Raw genomic sequence first — 19,004 nt, forward strand, 5'->3', positions numbered from 1 at the left:
GGGTTTTGCCTGCACACAAATATGTGCACACAGTGCTCAGAGGGGTCAGAAGACGGTGTGTGGATCCCTGGAACTGGAGTTACAGACAGTTGTGAGCTGCTGTGTGGGTGCTAGGAACCGAACCCAGGTCCTCTGCAAGAGCAGCCACTGCTCTTCACCGCCCAAACTGCTGAGTGGTCTCTCACCCAGACATTTTAAGCGTTCAACAAATGCTTGTGCCGGGGACAGCACAGAGCCCGAGAGAGGAAGAGCAGGAAGCTGAGCAGCAAGCAGCGGACACCCTCAGTGACCAATCCTGCCGAAACTCATACCCCCAAACATTCTGCCTCAATCACAGCCCCCTAAACACTGAATGCACGTTCCCATAGAAACAGAACACTGTGGTGGGACTGCTGGTCAGTGCTGACATCTACGATTAAGCAAATTCACAGACGATGAGCAATGGCTGGAGAGTGTTTTTGTTTTTTCTTTTTTTCCCAATAAAACATTTACTTCTAAAGCTAAAGGTATAGTGCATGGTAGAAAAAAAATTTTTTTTAATGCAGAATGCCGCTTTCTGCTCTCCGGCATTGGGCAGGCTTTAACTCACCTTAATTCTTCCCACTCATTCTCAAGCTGCCCTGAGAAGCAAGATCTGAAAGCCAGCTAGGATGCATGCAAATGACTTTACAATCAGGACCCCCAAGGGGATCACAATAATAAGGATGGCTCTTTAGCCAGAGATCAGTTTACAGCCTGCCTCCTGGTAGGTCTTCCTAAAGCTGTTCTCAAGCCCACAGACATCAAAAAAAATTTTTTTAATTAAAAAATTCAGGACACATAGTAAAATCCATCTCTTGTCCCCCAGACCTCCCCAGCATAGGACTAAAACTTAAGCATCTGAGGAGCAAGGTTCCTGACCCCATAGGCAGAAGTTTCAGCTGTGGCATTTAAGGTGTGGTGTACCAGGGAAGAGATGAAAAAAGTGTGAGAACAGAATTGCCAAGTGCTGGCACATGCTGGTTCCCAAAAGCCACTGGGTCCTTGTTTTAAGTGTGTGTGGGGGGGGGGGGGGGGGGGTGCATGCGGGCTAGTGTGTGCCCTGCCAGGCCATCAACTGAGCCTTGTTCAGAGTGCCACCTAGAAAGTCAACTGGTCAGCTTACTGCCCCCAAGGCCCCAAGTGGCAGGGGGACAGACAAAGACCTCCTGCAGGCCTAGGCTTGGCCACAGGCTTGCTCACAGGGAACCCAGACGCAGCATGGAAGTGATCCCCGATTCTTTCCTTCTGGACACCAGAGCTACTAACCCAGTCCTGGAAGTTTGGGGGTCTCACCTCTCCTCATTTCCCTATTGTCAGGATAGGGAGGACAGCCTTACCCACATCACCAGGCTTAATTGCACTTTCAGGGTTACTTATCGGGAAAAGATTTCCAGCTAAGGTAGGAGCTTTCATGTCAATCGCTCTCTCCATGGGCCTCACTCCACACCTGTCAGCAGTGCTTCTCCTCCTCGTGACACAGACAGGGCCCTGCTCTCTGCCTTGTCCCTTCCTCAGGGAAGAACAGAACTGAGCAGAGGGGGCACTCAAAGAACACACATTCAGTGTCATGTTAGTTTGTGGGGTGTCAACTACTTGAGTTTAATTACAAACCTGGCCATGAGTCTAAACCAAATCTGCAAACTGAGGATTTCCAATCTAGTAAGACTGAAAGAGATCTGATACACCTCACACAAGCTTTTTCCCCGACTCCCAGGAAGACATATTTGCAATGGCTTATACTAACCTGCTTTCACTCAGCCTCGGCTCAGCCACTGTCCTCTCTATAACAGGCTGCGGGTGCCTCCTGCCATCCTATCTCAATCCTCCCAGTGTGATGGCTCTTTCTACTTCAGGTAGTTCAAGAGGGACCACCTTGAGTTCTGCCCGGCTCCTCTGACATAGCCCTATGGGGGCAGGACATGCTATTTAACCTTCAAGTCTGAACTCGGGGCCATGCAGTCTTGGAGGACAAGCTCATGCAGTCTTTCTTGGTTTAACCCACCTCTGGGAAGGGCCCCAGGGCTCCTCTAGCACAGCATGAGCAATCCACCCTCGTGTCACACCCACTTCCAGCCCAAGTGAAGAGGAAAAGCAACGCCTCTATGGTGCAATGGTCCTGAGACCATGCCCTCTGGTGGAGGACGCCAAGGACCCACTTCAGTGTGTGCTCCAGGAACATTTTATCCTGCATAGGAGGCTGGAAAGCTCAACTCCACTTTCCACACTCATTCTCAGGAAGGTTTGCTGCCAGCAAGATGCACTCACACGGCTGAGTGGTTCCCCTGCAGACGCAGAGCTGTCTCAATCTTTTTCTGCTCCTGTAAGCATCCAGGGTAAAACTCACTGGTTTACCACAGTGGACTTTATCTGTATTTTGGGTTGTTGTTGGCTCCCTATCTGGGGCGAGTAGACATCTGTACATTCACCCTATGAATAGTGTCACACACAGGGACATTGACAGCACCTCAGTGCACCCTAGCGTGCTGAAAGTGAGGGTCTCCCTGGCAGAGGCCCAGTCCTTCCTCTGCCTACCCACTGCTTCTGTCTTTATGAGGCTGGGCTCGGGGCTCACAGCAGCTGAGCCTGAAGCATCTCTTTCTCTGAACACAAAGCAATGAACAGACCTCTGTGGCTTCATTTACAGTCAGCTCTGATTTTTCCCTAGTCCTTTCTTTCCCTTGTTTCCCCCCAGGAACTCTATTTCCATCACAAAGGAAATACTCTAAGGATTTTCTTTGTGCCCTGCAGGCTAATTAACAGGTTTAAACAGAACACAGAAAGTATGAATGTCAAGGCCTACACACAGCTGCCAGGAACCAGCCTAGCAAGGGATGCCACCTGCACAGACACTGCCCAGGAGGCGATTTCCGACTCAGGTTTGGCAGGCAAACATGAGTGAATGGCAGGAAGACCCATGTTTGTTCTGACAGTGCTACTCAGCACCCCAGGATCCCCCCACCCCTTCCCTGCAGACCCAAGAGTGCAGTATACATGATCACCAGACCCCAAGTCAGCCTGCTGACAGAAACACAACAGAGTGAAGTCAGCCAACCCTGGGAGACAATGCAGAGCCTCACTAATGAACGTTTATAGGTTTCTATCAACCAAAACCTCAAGTTCTGCTGCCTCTTACATCTTTAGAAACGTGTTTTAAGCAGAGTTTGGGGGCTCATGCCTACAATCCTAACACCCTAAAACTAAAACTAAGCAAATTAATGAATAAAAACCAAATGAAGACAAATTTTTATATGTCCATATATATGCACCTATGAAAAGGCAATACTGCTGAGCTAGGAATGATGCCTTATGCCTGTAATCTCAGTACTTGGGAATCTGAGGCAGGAGGATTACTGAGTCTGAGACCAGCCTGGGCCATACAGTAAGTTGGGCTGGGGAGATGGCTAGCAGGAAAGAGGACTTCTGGGCAATCTCGAGGACTAGAGATCAGGTCCTGGTGCCCTGTGACAAACCCGGCTCCCATGTCCTGCAATCCCAGCTCCAAGGTAGGGACAGGAGGACTGTGCAGCCTAACTCAGGACAGGGACAGATTCTGCCTCAGGGTAGAAGCAGAGGATAGCAACAGAAGAGGACACGCCAAGCCCTCTTGTCACATCTGCTCTGCACACATATGTACACATACACTCACACAGAGAGACACTGGCACACAAATAAATAAATCTTAAAACAAACAAAAAAACCCTCAATCTAAAAAAAAAAAAAAAAAAAAGACTGGAGAGACAGCTCCATATGCAAACATTACGACCTGAGCTCAGGTCCCCAGCACTCTGTGGCACAGACCTATAATCCCAGCTCTTGGGAGACAAACAGGAAGACACTTGGGGTCTGCTGACCAGCCAGTCAGTCTATCTAAATTCAGGAGACTTGTCTCAAAATGCAAGTTGGAGAGTGATTGAAGGAGACATGACGTTAACCTCCATTCTCCACATGAATACAAGTGCATGTGCACTCATATGCGTGCACGCGCACACGCGCACACACACACACACACACACACAGAAGAATGGACAGTATTTTACTGGTTTGCTATGGCCAGGTGGTGGTGGTGCACGCCTTTAATCCCAGCAGTCAGGAGGCAGAGCCAGGCAGATCTCTGTGAGCTGGACAGTCAGCCTGGTCTACAGAGCAAGATCCAGGACAGGCACCAAAACTACACAGAGAAACCCTGTCTCGAAAAACCAACCAACCAAACCAAAACATTGCTATGATCAAACCCTCTGGTGCTGCTCACAAAGGCGGAGGAGTCATGCCTCACTACTGTGCTTCCAGTGTGTCAGCAGAGTGGCCCTGCTGACTCAGAGCACAAGACACCCTGGATGGGGTAGATGTACCTAAGACCTCATCACGTGGAACCGGTGAGTGATGGCATTCAGACACACAGAACTAATGAAGCTAATGAAGGTCCCTGTCCCATCTGCCTCGTACTCACAAGAAAGAGACAGAGGCATGGAAACCCAGAAGGAAGGAAGTCACATGAGTGCGGAGGAATAAACTGGAGTGATGTGTCTACAAGGGACCTCTGAAAGCTAGAGGACAGGACCCTGTTGGCACCTTTAAGGATGCTGACCTAGGGAAATGTGAAAGGGGAAACTCTACACTGGTTTAAGCCACTCACTGTGTGGCCATTTGTTATGGCAGGACTAACAGACACAGACAGAAGGCCTTTCTCTTGGCTGGATGTGAGCTCCAGCGAAAGGAGGTCAAGCAGGTGTGTGGGAAAGACAAGCAAGTTCTGCAGAGACGCTCTCAGTGAGGGACACAGTGACAGGACGTTGACTGAGTCCTCAGGCAGCTGTCAGCAAGCCTTTGGGCACTCCAGGCCACAGAGGTACAGGAAACACAATCTCTCCCACAAAGCATGCTCAATGTGGATTTAACCACTGCTTCAATGTAACCTGAGATGCAGGAACAGAAACTAGAGTGCGCCTATGTCCTTTCACCTGAATAAAATGCAAAGCTTTAAATTCCAAACAGTCACCTGCACAGGGCTGCCACAGCATGGGCTGGAGGCTGTGCTGCTAGCTGGGCCTGAGATGTGAAATGTGAACCATCCTGATAACTTATAAGGTTAAATTACTGACATGCCTTCGGTCCCAAGTTCAAACCCCACAGTGAGGCTGAAACAGCAGCCAGCCTGATGAACTGAGCAATAAATAGCCCAGCAGCTGAACTGGAAGCAGTGAGACTCAGGGGAGCAGGCACGGGTCAAGGGTGGCCTTGCCCTCCATTACCCACTCCTGCTGGGGAAATGCTTGGGACAGCCAGTATATCAAGATCCAAGTTTTTCAGACTTTAGCATATTTACACAGACTCTACTCATTCAGCATACCTCATCTGAAAACATGGCATCCCAAGTGTGCCCAAACCCATACCTGTTTGAGTCAGGCACTTAAAACATTTCAGAATGTGGTACACTTCAGATATCAGATTGTTAGAATTGGGGTGCCCAGCCTTGTATATATGTATGACCCTCAAAGAGAAAGGAAGGAAATCTAAGGACTTCCTGAGGCCTACCCATGAGTCTGCTTATTCACAAAACATGACTCCCAAAACTTCAGCCCAAACCTGCTTCCTTACCAATCACCCATACTTACACTAGCCAATACAGCCACTGCCCATATTTGACAATTTTATTTCAACTAGTTAAAATTAAATTCCACCTGTTAGCCCGGTTAGCCACCATTCAAGCATTCTATAGCCTCACATGGCCAGTGGCTTCCATGCTGTAGAGACAGACAGACAGACAACATAACCACTGTTAAGAAAACTCCACCACTGGGCATTGCTCCTTATCAGCACTACCTCAGAAGACCTATGAAAATTCACTGAGGAACTGGATTGGGAGCCAGACCTGGTCGCCTCAGAAGGAGCTAGCCCTTCAGCCACACATGAAGCACTTCACCCCTGTCAGAAGCCACAGTCTCCAGAAGCCCAGACAAAGGGTGTGCTGGGAATGTCTGCAGTGAAAGGCAGGCAGAGCCATGCCACCTGCATGTCCCCACCATCCAGTCGCATGGGTGACCTTCCCAGACCAGGATAGCCCCTCAGCAACCCCACCTCTAGGTGGGGCCCGTGAAGGAACAGGGTCAGCAGAAGAAGAAGGTGGCTGAAAGCAATGGTCAATCTGGCCCTTGGGGCCACCAAAGGTCTAGATCTCACCCTGAGTGACAGCTGTGGGCTCTCTGTGAGCCCAGCTCCCACATCTGCAACAAAAGCGCTAACACCAAGGATGCTGATGCAAAAGCCCTGAGTTCAAGGCCAGCCTGGACTACACAGTCAGGTCAAGGCCAGCCTGGGAAACTTGGTAGGACCCTATTCCAAAACTTAAACACATTTTTTTTTTTAATTGGAGCAGGGAACAGATGAAAGGCCCCAGATTCCATCTCTACTACTGTGGGAGGAGTGGGTAGACGCCTATGGAAGGCTCAGCTGAAGTGACTGTCTTGATTAGACTAGGGAAGCCGAGGAGATTGGTAAGGCGTTTTAGAGTGTAGCTGGGGGTGTGGTTTGTTTCTACTAGACTAAGAGGGAAGACCCTACTGAACGTAGATGCACCTGCACAGGCCGGGGCTGGGGTAGAATAAAACAAAAAGTCCTGCTACCATGACTGAGCTGCTGCCCTGACCGCAGCACCTCCAGGGGAGAAGCAGACCCTCCACGAAGAGGGTCCTCCACGAAGCTGTTCCTCAGAGGCGTTTGTCACAGGGACCTAAGACTGAGACCGCAGCCCTCACACAAGCCTCCTTCCAACACTGCAGCCACTGCCAGGGAAGAGAGCTATGAAGATCAAGTCAGAGGCACCACGTGTCCATGGCTTTGATGCGCTTTGGAAGACACTAATGGCTTCCACCACCTTAGACTTGAATAAGGGCAGTTTAGTCACATGACCCCCAGAAAAACCAATGGTGCTTAGCTACATCAATGAACAAGAGGCATTTTTTCAGCTGGTATAAGGTGTGGCATAAGTCAGGCAGTGGTGGCGCACACCTTTAATCCCAGCACTGGGAGGCAGAGCCAGGCAGATCTCTGTGAGTTCAAGGCCAGCCTGGTCAAATCCTGGACAAAACTATACAGAGAAACCTTGTCTCGGAAAAAAAAAAAAAAAAGGTGTGGCTGACAGCCCATGTGCTGAGTTCTCTTTGCAGATAGTGTCAGATGTTTGAGAATAATATCTTCCCTCTGGGTGATTTTTTTTTTTTTGCCAAAAAGTGTATTTCATATTTAATTTGCTTTAGTCTTTTCCTGTACAGCTTTTTGTTTTCTCTTCTTCCAATTTTGTATACCTTCCATTCAAAAATCTTTGAGGCACTGGCCTTTTGTTTTCTGGATTGATGGTATTTTTTAGATCTTACAGAGACTAGATTTTGACATGCATGTTCAATATCCTCCTTGGTTTACAGACTGCTTCCAATCTGTGTGTGAGATATCTGAAGACACAAAAATATCTGTCTATGACAAGTACTTGCCACAGCCTGGCAGAAAAGAAAGCAGGCAAATGCCACCAGGAGATTCCACCCCACCTTGCTCTGCTCACTCCCCAACTGCCAACAGCGCCAACAGTTCAGCGGGAACAGTGGAGCTTAGGGGCTGGTGCCAAAGCTACACCAGAGTGCTCACACCTCTATGCAATTACATCAATCTATACTCAGAATGCGGCCACACAGCCAGGTAAAAAGTGTCCTTCGGAAGAGGACAGTGGGGACAGTGGCCTACCTTCTCATCCTGGTGCATCCTGTTGACATTCTCCAGCTGGAAGCTGTGGCTAGACTGGATCCTGTCAAGCTGCTCTCTCTGCCTCTCCAGCTCGCCCTGGAACTCATTCTTCTTCAGCTCCACAGCACCCCTCTCTGCGGCTGCCCTGCGGACCCGGACTTCCAGCTCCACAATGCGTGACTACAAGGAAAACACAGCCCTGAAGTCCACATCATCAGCTGAGACACTGCAGCTCCCTCAACAGACCTCACAGGCCAAAGCTTACCGCCCAGCAAATACAGAGCTGGGGAGGGCTGGTGGGTGGAAGATTACCTAGAGGACACAACGGGGTACTTGCTAAAATACTTTAATTAGACACTTGCCAGAGGCAGCCAATGACCTAGACATCTAGGGGAGGGATGAGGATGTTCTTTACAGGACTAGACAGAGCAGAGCAAAACCAGCAACGATGACCTAGAGACCAGGAGACACTGTCATTGTTTAGTATGCATCTTAGGTTTCTGCTGCTATGAAAAACACCATGACCAGAAGCAATCTGGGGAGGAAAGGGTTTATTTGGCTCACACATCCTGATCACAGTTCATCAATGAGAGAAGTTAGGGCAGGAACCTGGAGACAGGAAATGCAGCAGAGACCAGAGGAGTGCTGCTTAATGGTTTGCCACTCCTGGCTTGATCAGCTGCTTTCTTTCTGTGCAGCCCAGGGACTCCTCTCTCTCTCTTATCAACACATGCACCCACACATTGGGATGGGCTCGCCTACATCAATCACTGATTAAGAAATGTCCTACAGGCTTGCCTCCAGGCCAATCTTGTGGAAGCATTTTCTCAACTGTGATTCCCTCTTCTCAGATGATTCTTGTGTCAAGTTGACAAAATCTAACAACAACAACCAGGACAGCATGGCCTCACTCAGACCTGGCAGTGATATGTGGCAACAGGAATGGGCAGCGTCCAGTCCACCTCTGAAGGCCAGCATTCCAGCCCTCCCCAAATGCTCAACTGGGACACAGAGTGAGGTGTGAACTATAACTCAATAGTCACATAGTAAGCAGTACTGGGCCGAGGAGGGGATTGGGACCTAAAACACCATTAGCATAGGCTACCGGAACCCAAGGGATTGGCTGACTGTGAACAGGGAGCCCATGGCGCTGTCGCCCAGCTACTTTAGACATTTAATGGCATCCATGCATTCTCAATAAACAAGATACCTGGAGTTCTACGCTTCTGGAGCTTGCAATCCAGTAGTTGAAACCCAGCACAATGACACAGGCCACCAGGGCAGCCACGATAAGGGGCGGAGACTTCATGCTGCGACGCCCATTTCCCAATCCCATCATCTTAAAACCAGGGCTGAGAATCTGCCAAATAAAAACACAGTAGTTTCCATAATAAGGCTACATCTCCAAAGCAGACCACAGGAAGCTCTGACTCACATATTCTGTGGCACACGGACCCTTTCATGGACCAATGCCCACAGCCACAGGTCTATATGCCTGAATGGTGAGGCCAGTGCTCTGGACTGAGGCTTGTGGATTGGTATTAGGGATCCAAGCAATGGCACCGTATCTCAGAAACCCCCCAATCGCTCATCTGTATAATGGGTGCAGCACAGCACTCACTTCTTAGGTATTGTCTGGGATGATTCACATTTGCAAACAGGAAAAACAAACCTTGTGTCCACATATGTGAGAAATCTGACATTTTTCAGGCTGTCCAGAGAGTCAGGGAGGCTTTAGTCATTTCCCCTCACATAATAGCTGCCACCACAATGAAGCCTCCAGAGGCAGAGCAAGGAACGCCATGCTGGAAGAGAGCTGTTCCGAGTGACATCATGAGCGATGTCACTGCTCAGTAGGAAGCAGAGAGGACTTGTCCTTCACAGGAACAGGGATGGGGGATGGGTGGGAACCATGAGAGCCTGAAATCTCCATGAAACCAGGAGCCAAGATATGCCTTCCCTTAAATTCATTCACTAATTCTGTGCAGAGCTTTGGTTACGGTGACACAGAAGGGACTAATCCAAAGGGGAAGGCCAGGGACAGACCCCAGGTCTGCTCTCTCCTGTCCAAAGTCCTGCTGGCTGTTCTCCAGGCTGTTCTCTACTGTGTAGACTCCACTGTCCACTGAGGCAGAGCTTACGGGCATCATGAGTGTGACCGTGGCACAACATGTCTACACCACAACACCAAGGAAAAGGAACTCCTTACTGTGTCCTAGAGCATGACTGCCCAGGAAGGCACTCAAACTGCAAAGCCAGGAACGACCCCTTGCTGATGGGGACAAGGATCTCAGGTAGGAGAGCAGCCGCCAGGAGGGAGGCAAGACCACTCGGCTGAGTAACCAGGCGGCCAAGCTGGAGGAGCACTCCAGACTGGATTCTTCATGCTCCGTTGACCCACTTTTGACTTTCTAAGATCTAAACTGTAAACTCTGCAAAACTCCCCACCTCCAGGCTTCCCTGCAGTAAACGTAAGAACTGTTTCTGTGTTAAAAGTCTGTCTTTGGTGGTAGAATTGGGAGAATGGTTCTACTGTGTAGACCATGCTGGCCTTGAATGCTCCAGCCTCCAGTCCCAGCCTCCCACCTGCTGGGACTACAGACATGTGCCACTACAACAGGGTAGAAATCTCTATAAATCAGAAAAGCCATGACAAAAACCTGTGGACTCTCACTGGCTTCGCTGTGTTTTAAAACTGGTTAAAGTTAATATTTGCTTAAAAGATCATTTTGTTTGTGAGCGGTGTGGCTCCTGGAGGACAAGGGCTGGCTGTTTGCAGACACTAAGCCCTTCATGATAGGGACCTCACTGTCCTTAGAAGCTGTGTCTAGCTCAGGCTGGCTTTGAATCCTCAGTGATCCTCCTGCTTCAGCCTCCTGGGTGGTGGGGTTACAGGCATCAGCATCCACTATACTATGCCTAAATTTTTTTTCTTGTTTTAGAAAATAGAAAGGGTCCTGAGGATGCAGCTCAGTGGTAGCCTGTGTTTAGCACAAACAAGGCCCTGGGTTAGAATTTCAGCCCCAAGTGGGTGGTGAGAATGGAGACCTTCACTTTAAGGCGACTTGTTGCTATTGTTGTTGTTTGCCTGGATGGGGTTTCTCAGTGCAGCCCTGGCTGTCCTGGAACTCACTGTGTAGCCCAGGCTGGCCTCCAACTCAAAGAGCTACACCTGCCTCTGCCTCTCAAGTGCTGGGATTAAAGGTGTGTGCCACCATACCAGGCCAGGTGTTATGGAAGGAACAAAGGAAGGAAGGAAGGAGGGAGGGAGGCAGGGAAGGAGGGAAGGAGGGAGGGAGGGAAGGAGAGAGGGAGGGAAGGAGAGAGGGAGGGAAGGAGAGAGGGAGGGAAGGAGAGAGGGAGGGAAGGAGGCAAGCATATAGCAAAGGATGACCTACCAAACACACTGGCACTTCCAACAGTTAAGGATTTCCCATTTTAAAAATTTTCCTTTTTTAGGCCAGATGGTGGTGGCGCACACCTTTAATCCCAGCACTCAGGAGGCAGAGGCAGGTGGATCTCTGAGTCTGAGGCCAGTCTGGGTTACAGAGTGAGTTCCAGGACAGCCAGGGCTACACAGAGAATCCTTGTCTGAAAAAAAAAAAAAAGTTATTCTGCACAGACTTTCAATCAAGTACATTTGAGCAATCGGATGAGAAACTCTGGATGGCCATGCTTACCGGTCGGCTTGACACAAGCTCTGGTTCTCTGGGAAGCGGAACCAATTGAGAGAAATGCCTCCTTCAGACTGCCCTGTAGGCAAGGGTGCAGGGCATTTTCTTGATTAATAACTGATGTGGGAGGGCTCAGCTCACTGTGAGCCATCATACCACCTCTGGGCAGGTGGTCCTGGGTTGTATCAAAAAGCAAACTGAGCAAGTCATGGAAAGCGAGCCAGTAAGCGACGTCCCAACGCAGCCTCCGCCTCAGTTTCTGCATTGGTTCCTTCAATAATGAACTATATAACGTGTGAGTCAAATAAACCCTTTCTTCTCCAGGTTGCTTTTGGTCATAGTATTTTCACATCAACAGAAACCTGCCTAGGACACAAAGTCACCAAAGCAGAAATAACACAGCTTCTGCAAACAGTGCTGGGCCACACCTCTGCCCTGCCCACAGGATGGGCTCCACCTAAACCTGACAGCAAGCTGAACAGCTAGTTCAGAAGCCACTGTGCTTGAGGCCTGCACAACAGCACCCAGGTCTCTGGAGGCTTTTGCATTTAAAAAGGGTCGCTCTGTCTCAAACTGTCTGAGTCAGAGGTCAGCAAACTCAGCCCATGGCCCACAGCTGGCATTTTCTGTAAACACAGCTTTATTGATATGACTATCTTCTATAACTGCGTTCCAGGCATAAGACGGAAGTGAACAGGTAAATCAGAGACCTCTGAATAGGACCATTGTGGGGTTTAAATATTAACAATCTTTAAACAGTCGCAAACTTCCTCAAATAGAGACTTAAGGTCAAGTCCACCCAGCCAGGTTAACTTCCTTGACAGTCACCAGGAAGTATAGAAGCTGCTTCTTCTCACTCCCTTACCCCCAACGGTAAGCCACCCAAAGTCTGGGTGGGCACAGTGTCCAGAAAGGGAAATGTAAAACAATGCCTGTCACCCCAGCTCTCAGGAGGGTGAGGCAGGATGGGAAATTCTAGGCTAGCCTGAGCTATACAGCAAGACTAATAACACAGCCCCCACCCTGTGTGCAAAAGGAAGTTTTAGTCAGCACAGTACTGGTTAACTGTACTGTGTTTAAAAGTGGTGTATCACCAGGTGGATAACACCACTGTACCGTGCAGTCATCCTTCATGTCCGGGACCTGGGGACACAGCTTCTAAGGACAGTACGGTCCCTATCATGAAGGGCTTAGTGTCTGCAAACAGCCAGCCAGTGTCCTCCAGGAGCCACACTGCTCACAACAGCCACAGTGCTAATGCCAAGTCCTCCAGGAGCCACACCGCTCACAACAGCCACAGTGCTAATGCCAAGTCCTCCAGGAGCCACACCGCTCACAACAGCCACAGTGCTAATGCCAAGTCCTCCAGGAGCCACACCGCTCACAACAGCCACAGTGCTAATGCTAAATCCTCCAGGAGCCACACTGCTCACAACAGCCACAGTGCTAATGCCAAGTCCTCCAGGAGCTGCACTGCTTAGGAAAGGACAAGAAAAGCCTGTCCTTTTGACTGCCTGGTGCCCCCAGAGGTCAGAAGAGGTCTTCATACCCTCTGGAACTGGAGTTAAGGATGGTTGTGAGCCAACATGCAGTGATTTGAAGCAAGCCCAAGCCCTCTGCAAAAGCAACAGGTACTCTTACCCACTGAGCCACCTCTCCAGACAAAGGTTAACATTCTTAAGTGTGGTCTCTGGGCAAGCATTAGAATTGTTGAAAATGCAAATTTTCTGACTCACAGCAAACCATGAGATTCCAAGGCTATGGCCACGAGGAGCAGACACAGACAGAGGTCAGCGATGCTAAGGAAAGCTGGAGGCCACACCTGTTCTCCTTAGTTCCCTCCAGACAGGGCCAACCCGGATCTGGTGAGCCACCAGAGAAAGTGACCCATTATCTCTGGAGAAATGTTTGTTCATTTTCCTAGCTCTTTTGTGGCCTCCTGGCTCTCTCCCAGTGTTACCAGCAGCGCTCCGCCACACAGAACAGCCTTCCTTCCCCCACACCCGGCCCTATGACTGTCCGCCCCAGGGATGCAGGCTTTCTGTTCACTTCTCGCAGAAGAGAAGAGTAACAAGACACGGCTGTTTAAAGCCGCTTCCTACTCTAAGGCTCATCTCTACATTGATCAAATGCCCTGCTCAAGCGTAGGTGAGGCTAATGTGTTCATCAGAAGGAACCCAGAACAGCCCTGTCACTAGAGAACCCGGCAAAAGGGACTCAGAAAGGACATGGGCAGCAGTGGGTGGGTGTGGGGGGCTAAGTGGGGAGGTGGGGGTGTAAGGAATAACCTGTCTGCTGCCTCAATACCAGCAACAGAGAGGAGCAGATGGTAAACACCAGCTCTCCAATTCTGCTGCCAGGAAAATTAGACCAATCAATTATTTGACTAGGGTAGTAAAATCCTGCCCCTGCTAAGAAATCAGCATTGGTAACAGCTAATGAACTATCTTGAAGTCTCAGCCTCCCAAACTGAGTTTCCCAAGGACTATAGCCCTGGCCAGTATTGTGTGGAGAAGAATCACCTAGCTAAGCCTACCAACTCAGAGAATCACTAGTAAGAGCAAAATCATAGTGTTAACCTATAAAACAAAATCATCAGTATACAAACTAGAGAGCAAACCTATAAAACAAAACCATCAGTATACAAACTAGAGAGCAAACCTATAAAACAAAACCATCAGTATACAAACTACAGAGCAAACCCATAAAACAAAATCATCAGTATACAAACTATAGAGCGAAAAGTTACAGAAGAGCCAAGGCAGTACGATTCTGATTCTGCTGGAAGATAAAAAAGACTCCAAACTATACCGTGCATGAGAACATCTCCCTGCACTATACATGGAGATGCACAAAAGCAGGACACAGATGGTTACATGAATTGTCTCCCCATTATTCTAATTTCACTTTTCTTTGATGAATACAGTTTTAACACAAAAGCAAAATGGTGACAATAAATACAATGTGAGAAAGATAAGATTGTGACTTTAGCAAGTCTCAGAGCCACATTTTGTAGCATTTTACACCTTCCCTGTTTAACGCCATGTGTGTGCCATGTTCCAAGTAGGAACACTGCTCCCCTTCACACCAAGGGTGCATTGGGCAAGACCCCACCACCCGAAGAACAAGGCAGTAGAGGAAGGTCTCCAAAGAGACACAGGAGATTCGGCCATTTTAGTCTGGTAATGGAGAGAGCCTAGTTCTCGTTTGTTTGTTTGTTTGTTTGTTTGTTTTTTAAGACAGGGTTTCTCTGTGTAGCTTTGCGCCTTTCCTGGAACTCACTCTGTAGACCAGGCTGACCTCGAACTCAAGAGATCCACCTACCTCTGCCTCCCGAGTGCTGGGATTAGAGGCGTGCCACCATGCCTGGCGAGAGCCTATTTCTATTGGAACCTGCAGGCCACTCTGTAAGGGCAACCTTGGTGTCCCAGTGTGTTTTCGTGGCTCTGACAAAAAAGCGACTCGGGGAGGTATATGGGTCTGCTTGACTTGAATACTTCCCACATAACTGAGGGAAGTCAGGGCAAGAACACTTGAGGGCAGGAACAGAGGCTGAGACCATGAAAGAACACTTGCTCAGCCTGCTTCCTACAGGACCACAGTGGGCGGGACCTTCCCACATCAATCTTCAATGCACCACAGACATGCCCACAAGCCAATCTGATGGAGGCAAATCTTCAAAGGAGGTTTCCTCTTCCCAGATGACCCTAGCTTGACCAAATTGACAAAACACTAACCAGCTCACCCGGTGACTGTTGCCTGAGGCAGTTGTGAAACCTAAAGAGACCATCAAGGAAACATTCACCTTCAAGGGAAGGTTTAGCCACAGAAGGCAGGCAAGCGGAGCATGCCACCAACGCCTCATGGGGACTGGATGGGAGAACTGTCTAAGCAGAAGACCAGCTGTCTCCTTTGGGACACTTCATCCCAGGGGGTGTGGGCGATGCAGTACTAAGTTAAGGAAGAAAATCACTCATTCTCACCCAGCCATGGCGGAGTGAGGCATTTCGTGAACATGGCATTAAACATGCACACAGAGTTCATGAAGCATTCACACATCATTGCTTCCCACCAACTGTATTACAAGATCATAAAGTACTGACAGTATTAGTACAAGTGTGAGCACAAGCCTGCATCCCCTACAGGTCCCTCTGTCAGAGAGTCACTGACAAGCCTGCAAGGGTGGGAGGTTGGACAGTGTCATCTTTCCAACCATCTAGTTGGCTCATGCACAGTGAGGTACATGGGCAGATTTTTTTTTTTTTTTTTTTTTGGTTTTTCGAGACAGGGTTTCTCTATGTAGCTTTGCACCTTTCCTGGAACTCACTTGGTAGCCCAGGCTGGCCTAGAACCCACAGAGATCCGCCTGCCTCTGCCTCCCGAGTGCTGGGATTAAAGGCGTGCGCCACCACCACCCAGCTACATGGGCGGATTTTAACTACAGGAACCCTTATGAGGAATAGCAAGCATTCAGAATGGACATAAAAGGCACAAATGAAATTTACATAAGCAACACAAAAATAGGTCGGCAAAGCACAAGCTCTGAACATGAGCCACACACAAACTAAAACCCTCAGGATATAAGCAGACCCGACAGGAAACTGTGTGGTGGTACTGTGTTCCCCAATATATCATGCATCCTAATAAACTTATCTGGGGTCAGAGAACAGAACAACCACTAGACAGACATAGAGGCCAGAAAATGGTGGCACTCACACCTTTAACCTTAGCCTTCTGGAGGCATGGATCTCTGTGAGTTCAAAGTCACACTGGAAACGGCCAGGCATGGTGAATTCACGCCTTTAATCCCAGGAAGTGAAGGCAGGAAGCAGAAAGGTATTTAAGGCGTGAAAACCAGGAACTAGAGCCGGTTAAGCTTTTAGACTTTTGAGCAGCAGTTCAGCTGAGACCCATTGGGATGAGGACTGAAAGGCTTCCAATCTGAGGAAACAGGATCAGCTGAGAAATTGGTGAGGTGAGGTAGCTGTGGCTTGTTCTGCTTCTCTGGTCTTTCAGAAGCACCAATAACTGGCACTGGGTTGGGTTTTTTTGTTGTTGTTGTTTGTTTTTTTGGGGGGTGGGGATTTTTTGTTTGTTTGTTTGTTTTTAATAATACCCTTTAAGATTCATGTTACAGGGAGGTGATCCTCTATGCCCAGCATCTCCCTCTGTGGATCACCACCTCACTATTTGAGCCAGGGCATGCCTTTCATTGATAACACTGGACTAGCTGATCAGAGACTCCAGGGGCCTCTGTCCTGTCCACCCACTTAGGGTTACAGGGCATGTCATTACACCTGGCTTTCTCATGGTGGGGAATGAACTACTGTACTCACACCTTCCACACCCCCTAGCCATTTCTCCAGCAGGAAAGTAAAGACATTTAAAGGCCATACCTCCTACCTTTATTTTTTTCTTTTCCCAAAGAAAGAAACACTTTAAAAAAGAAATTATGGGTTGGGGATTTAGCTCAGTGGTAGAGCGCTCTCCTAGCAAGCACAAGGTCCTGGGGGGGGGGGGGGGGGAGAGAGAAAAAAAAAGAAATTATGGGATGTTATTTTTCACGTTAGGTCTTAAAGGAATCTTTTTTTTTTTTTTTTCTTAAAAAAAAAAAAAAGACAACCATGTGAAGAAATTCGAGGGAAAAGCACATTGCTCACAACCTTCCTCATTTCCCTTCAGCGCCCCAGGATTCTCCAGAGGCAGGGCCGCTCCCTAGGCCCAGGCTTCCTGCAAGCCCCTTTCTCCAGCCTTCAACTGCCCCACAGAGGCCTTGTTCCCAGGCCCTGTCCTAACTGCTTCTGCACTTTCACAGGACATTGGCAGGCCTTCAGGCTGGAGGTGGCCATGGAAACACATAGAGCTCCCTGCTCTTTGTGTCCTACCCCTAAAAACAAACAAATGTAAACCCTTCCCATCCCCCACCAATAACCAGACCTGTCAACAGTAATTACAAAGGGGATTGATTTCAAGGCCTAATGGCCAGGTCATGTGTCTCATCACCACACACACACACACACACATACACACACACACCACACACACACACTCCCCTGGAAGCAACATTTCTGTACAAAACTCATTCATTTAAATGTACAAAATGTAATAATCATTCCCTAAGATGGAGAATTAGGTCTAAAAACCAACACATATTTTCTTTACATTTCTTATAACTTACTGTCCACTAATACTTTCAGGAGTGTCTACACTGACAAGAGTCTCAGAAGTCTACTGACTACTGTTTTCTAATTACAAGGGAAAATGATTCTTGCCAATAGCAAGGACTGGGTTTAACTGGTCTCTAAGATGAACAGCAGGAGCTGCAAAGTCCTAACACCCAACAGAACTGCTGTGAATTCCCTGGCCTCCAGCCCTCACTTTCAGAAATACAACCGCCAAATCTGACCCAAGCTGATGGCCATTCATTCACTCATGGTCAGTCATTCCAACACTGCTGAGCAGTTCATCAAACTGGTAAACTGGTGTGCACTTTACTCCACTTCTAAAGAACGTTCCTCTGTATGTTTACATATCAGGGATATATATACCTGAGACCCCTAACTAGACAAAGAAAGCCTCAAACCTTGAAAGTTAAAATTTAAAAAAAAAAAAAAAAAAAAAGCACACTTGGAGATGCAATACCTGGAAATGGTTATCCCATAGTAACGTCCCCAACCTCACCACTCTTAAATTGCTAGAAAGAACTCATCAAAACTGGGAGTGTTTCCCAATCTTGTATACATTTTTAAAGTATTGTTAACATTTTTAAATACAGTGCAGAAAAGAGTATCAAAACCCCAGCGAGTGTTTCTAGAACAGAGCAAAAGTTGCTCGGTAGTTCCACCCTGACAAGGAGCATCCCAGAAAGCTGGCTACAGCTGCTTGTGGCTGGCGACCCGGGGGCTCGGGACTCGGGAACCACTTGCAGGGTTTGCCGGGGAGGGAGGAGGGGGCGATTAGGAGAGGAGAGGAAAGACCGTAGGAGGGCAGGGAGAGAAGAGAAGGAGAGAGAGACAGAGAAGGCAGCGAAGCGGTGGAGGAGGAGGAGGAGGAGGAGGAGGAGGAGGAGGAGGCGAGAGCAGCGGCGACGCACGCGTTGCATCCTACGGGAGAGGCGAGGCGCTCACCTGCGAGGCTGCGGAGCGCCAGGTCCGGCCGCGGCGCCGGCCCGTTCTCCGCCGAGGATGTCCGGGCGGGCGGGCGGGCGGGCGGGCACTTCCGGCGGAGCTGCAGCCCAGGCCCCAGCCCCGCGGCGCCGCCCTCCTCCGTCTGCTCCCCGCCCAGTGCAGGCAACCGTGCGCTCAGGCCTCCAGGCTGGAGTCATCGCCTCCTCGCCCGCCACACTGCCAACGGGTGATCTCCGAGGTAGCCGCGAAGCAGGATAGGTCTCACTATGCGGTCCAGGCCGGCCTGGAGCTCGCTGGTGCGGACCAGGCTGGCCTCGAACTCATGGAGCCCCTCCAGCCTCTGCCTCCGAATTCTTAACTGGCAGCATTCACCAGTCATTGGTTATTTGGGTGCAGGGTCCTGAATTCTGAGTCTGAGTGAGCACTGGTATTGTTCGCACTTTTGTTGTTG

At 49.2% G+C, this 19,004-nt stretch overlaps 1 protein-coding gene across 1 annotated transcript in view; it reads right to left on the bottom strand.

The window, feature by feature from the left end:
• Nucleotides 1-18,634, bottom strand: part of Golm1 (golgi membrane protein 1) — a 39,325-nt gene extending 20,691 nt beyond the window's left edge. The window contains exons 1-3 of the mRNA XM_036189233.1: nucleotides 18,554-18,634; nucleotides 8,963-9,112; nucleotides 7,753-7,932 (exon numbers count right to left, since the gene is read on the bottom strand). Of these exons, the coding sequence (XP_036045126.1) occupies nucleotides 7,753-7,932; nucleotides 8,963-9,091 (309 nt within the window). The 5' untranslated portion in view covers nucleotides 9,092-9,112; nucleotides 18,554-18,634. The remainder of the gene's footprint in view (nucleotides 1-7,752; nucleotides 7,933-8,962; nucleotides 9,113-18,553) is intronic.
• Nucleotides 18,635-19,004: the final 370 nt, after the last annotated feature.

This window comes from Onychomys torridus, chromosome 5 (genome assembly GCF_903995425.1).
Source record: "Onychomys torridus chromosome 5, mOncTor1.1, whole genome shotgun sequence".
Taxonomy (NCBI): domain Eukaryota; kingdom Metazoa; phylum Chordata; class Mammalia; order Rodentia; family Cricetidae; genus Onychomys; species Onychomys torridus.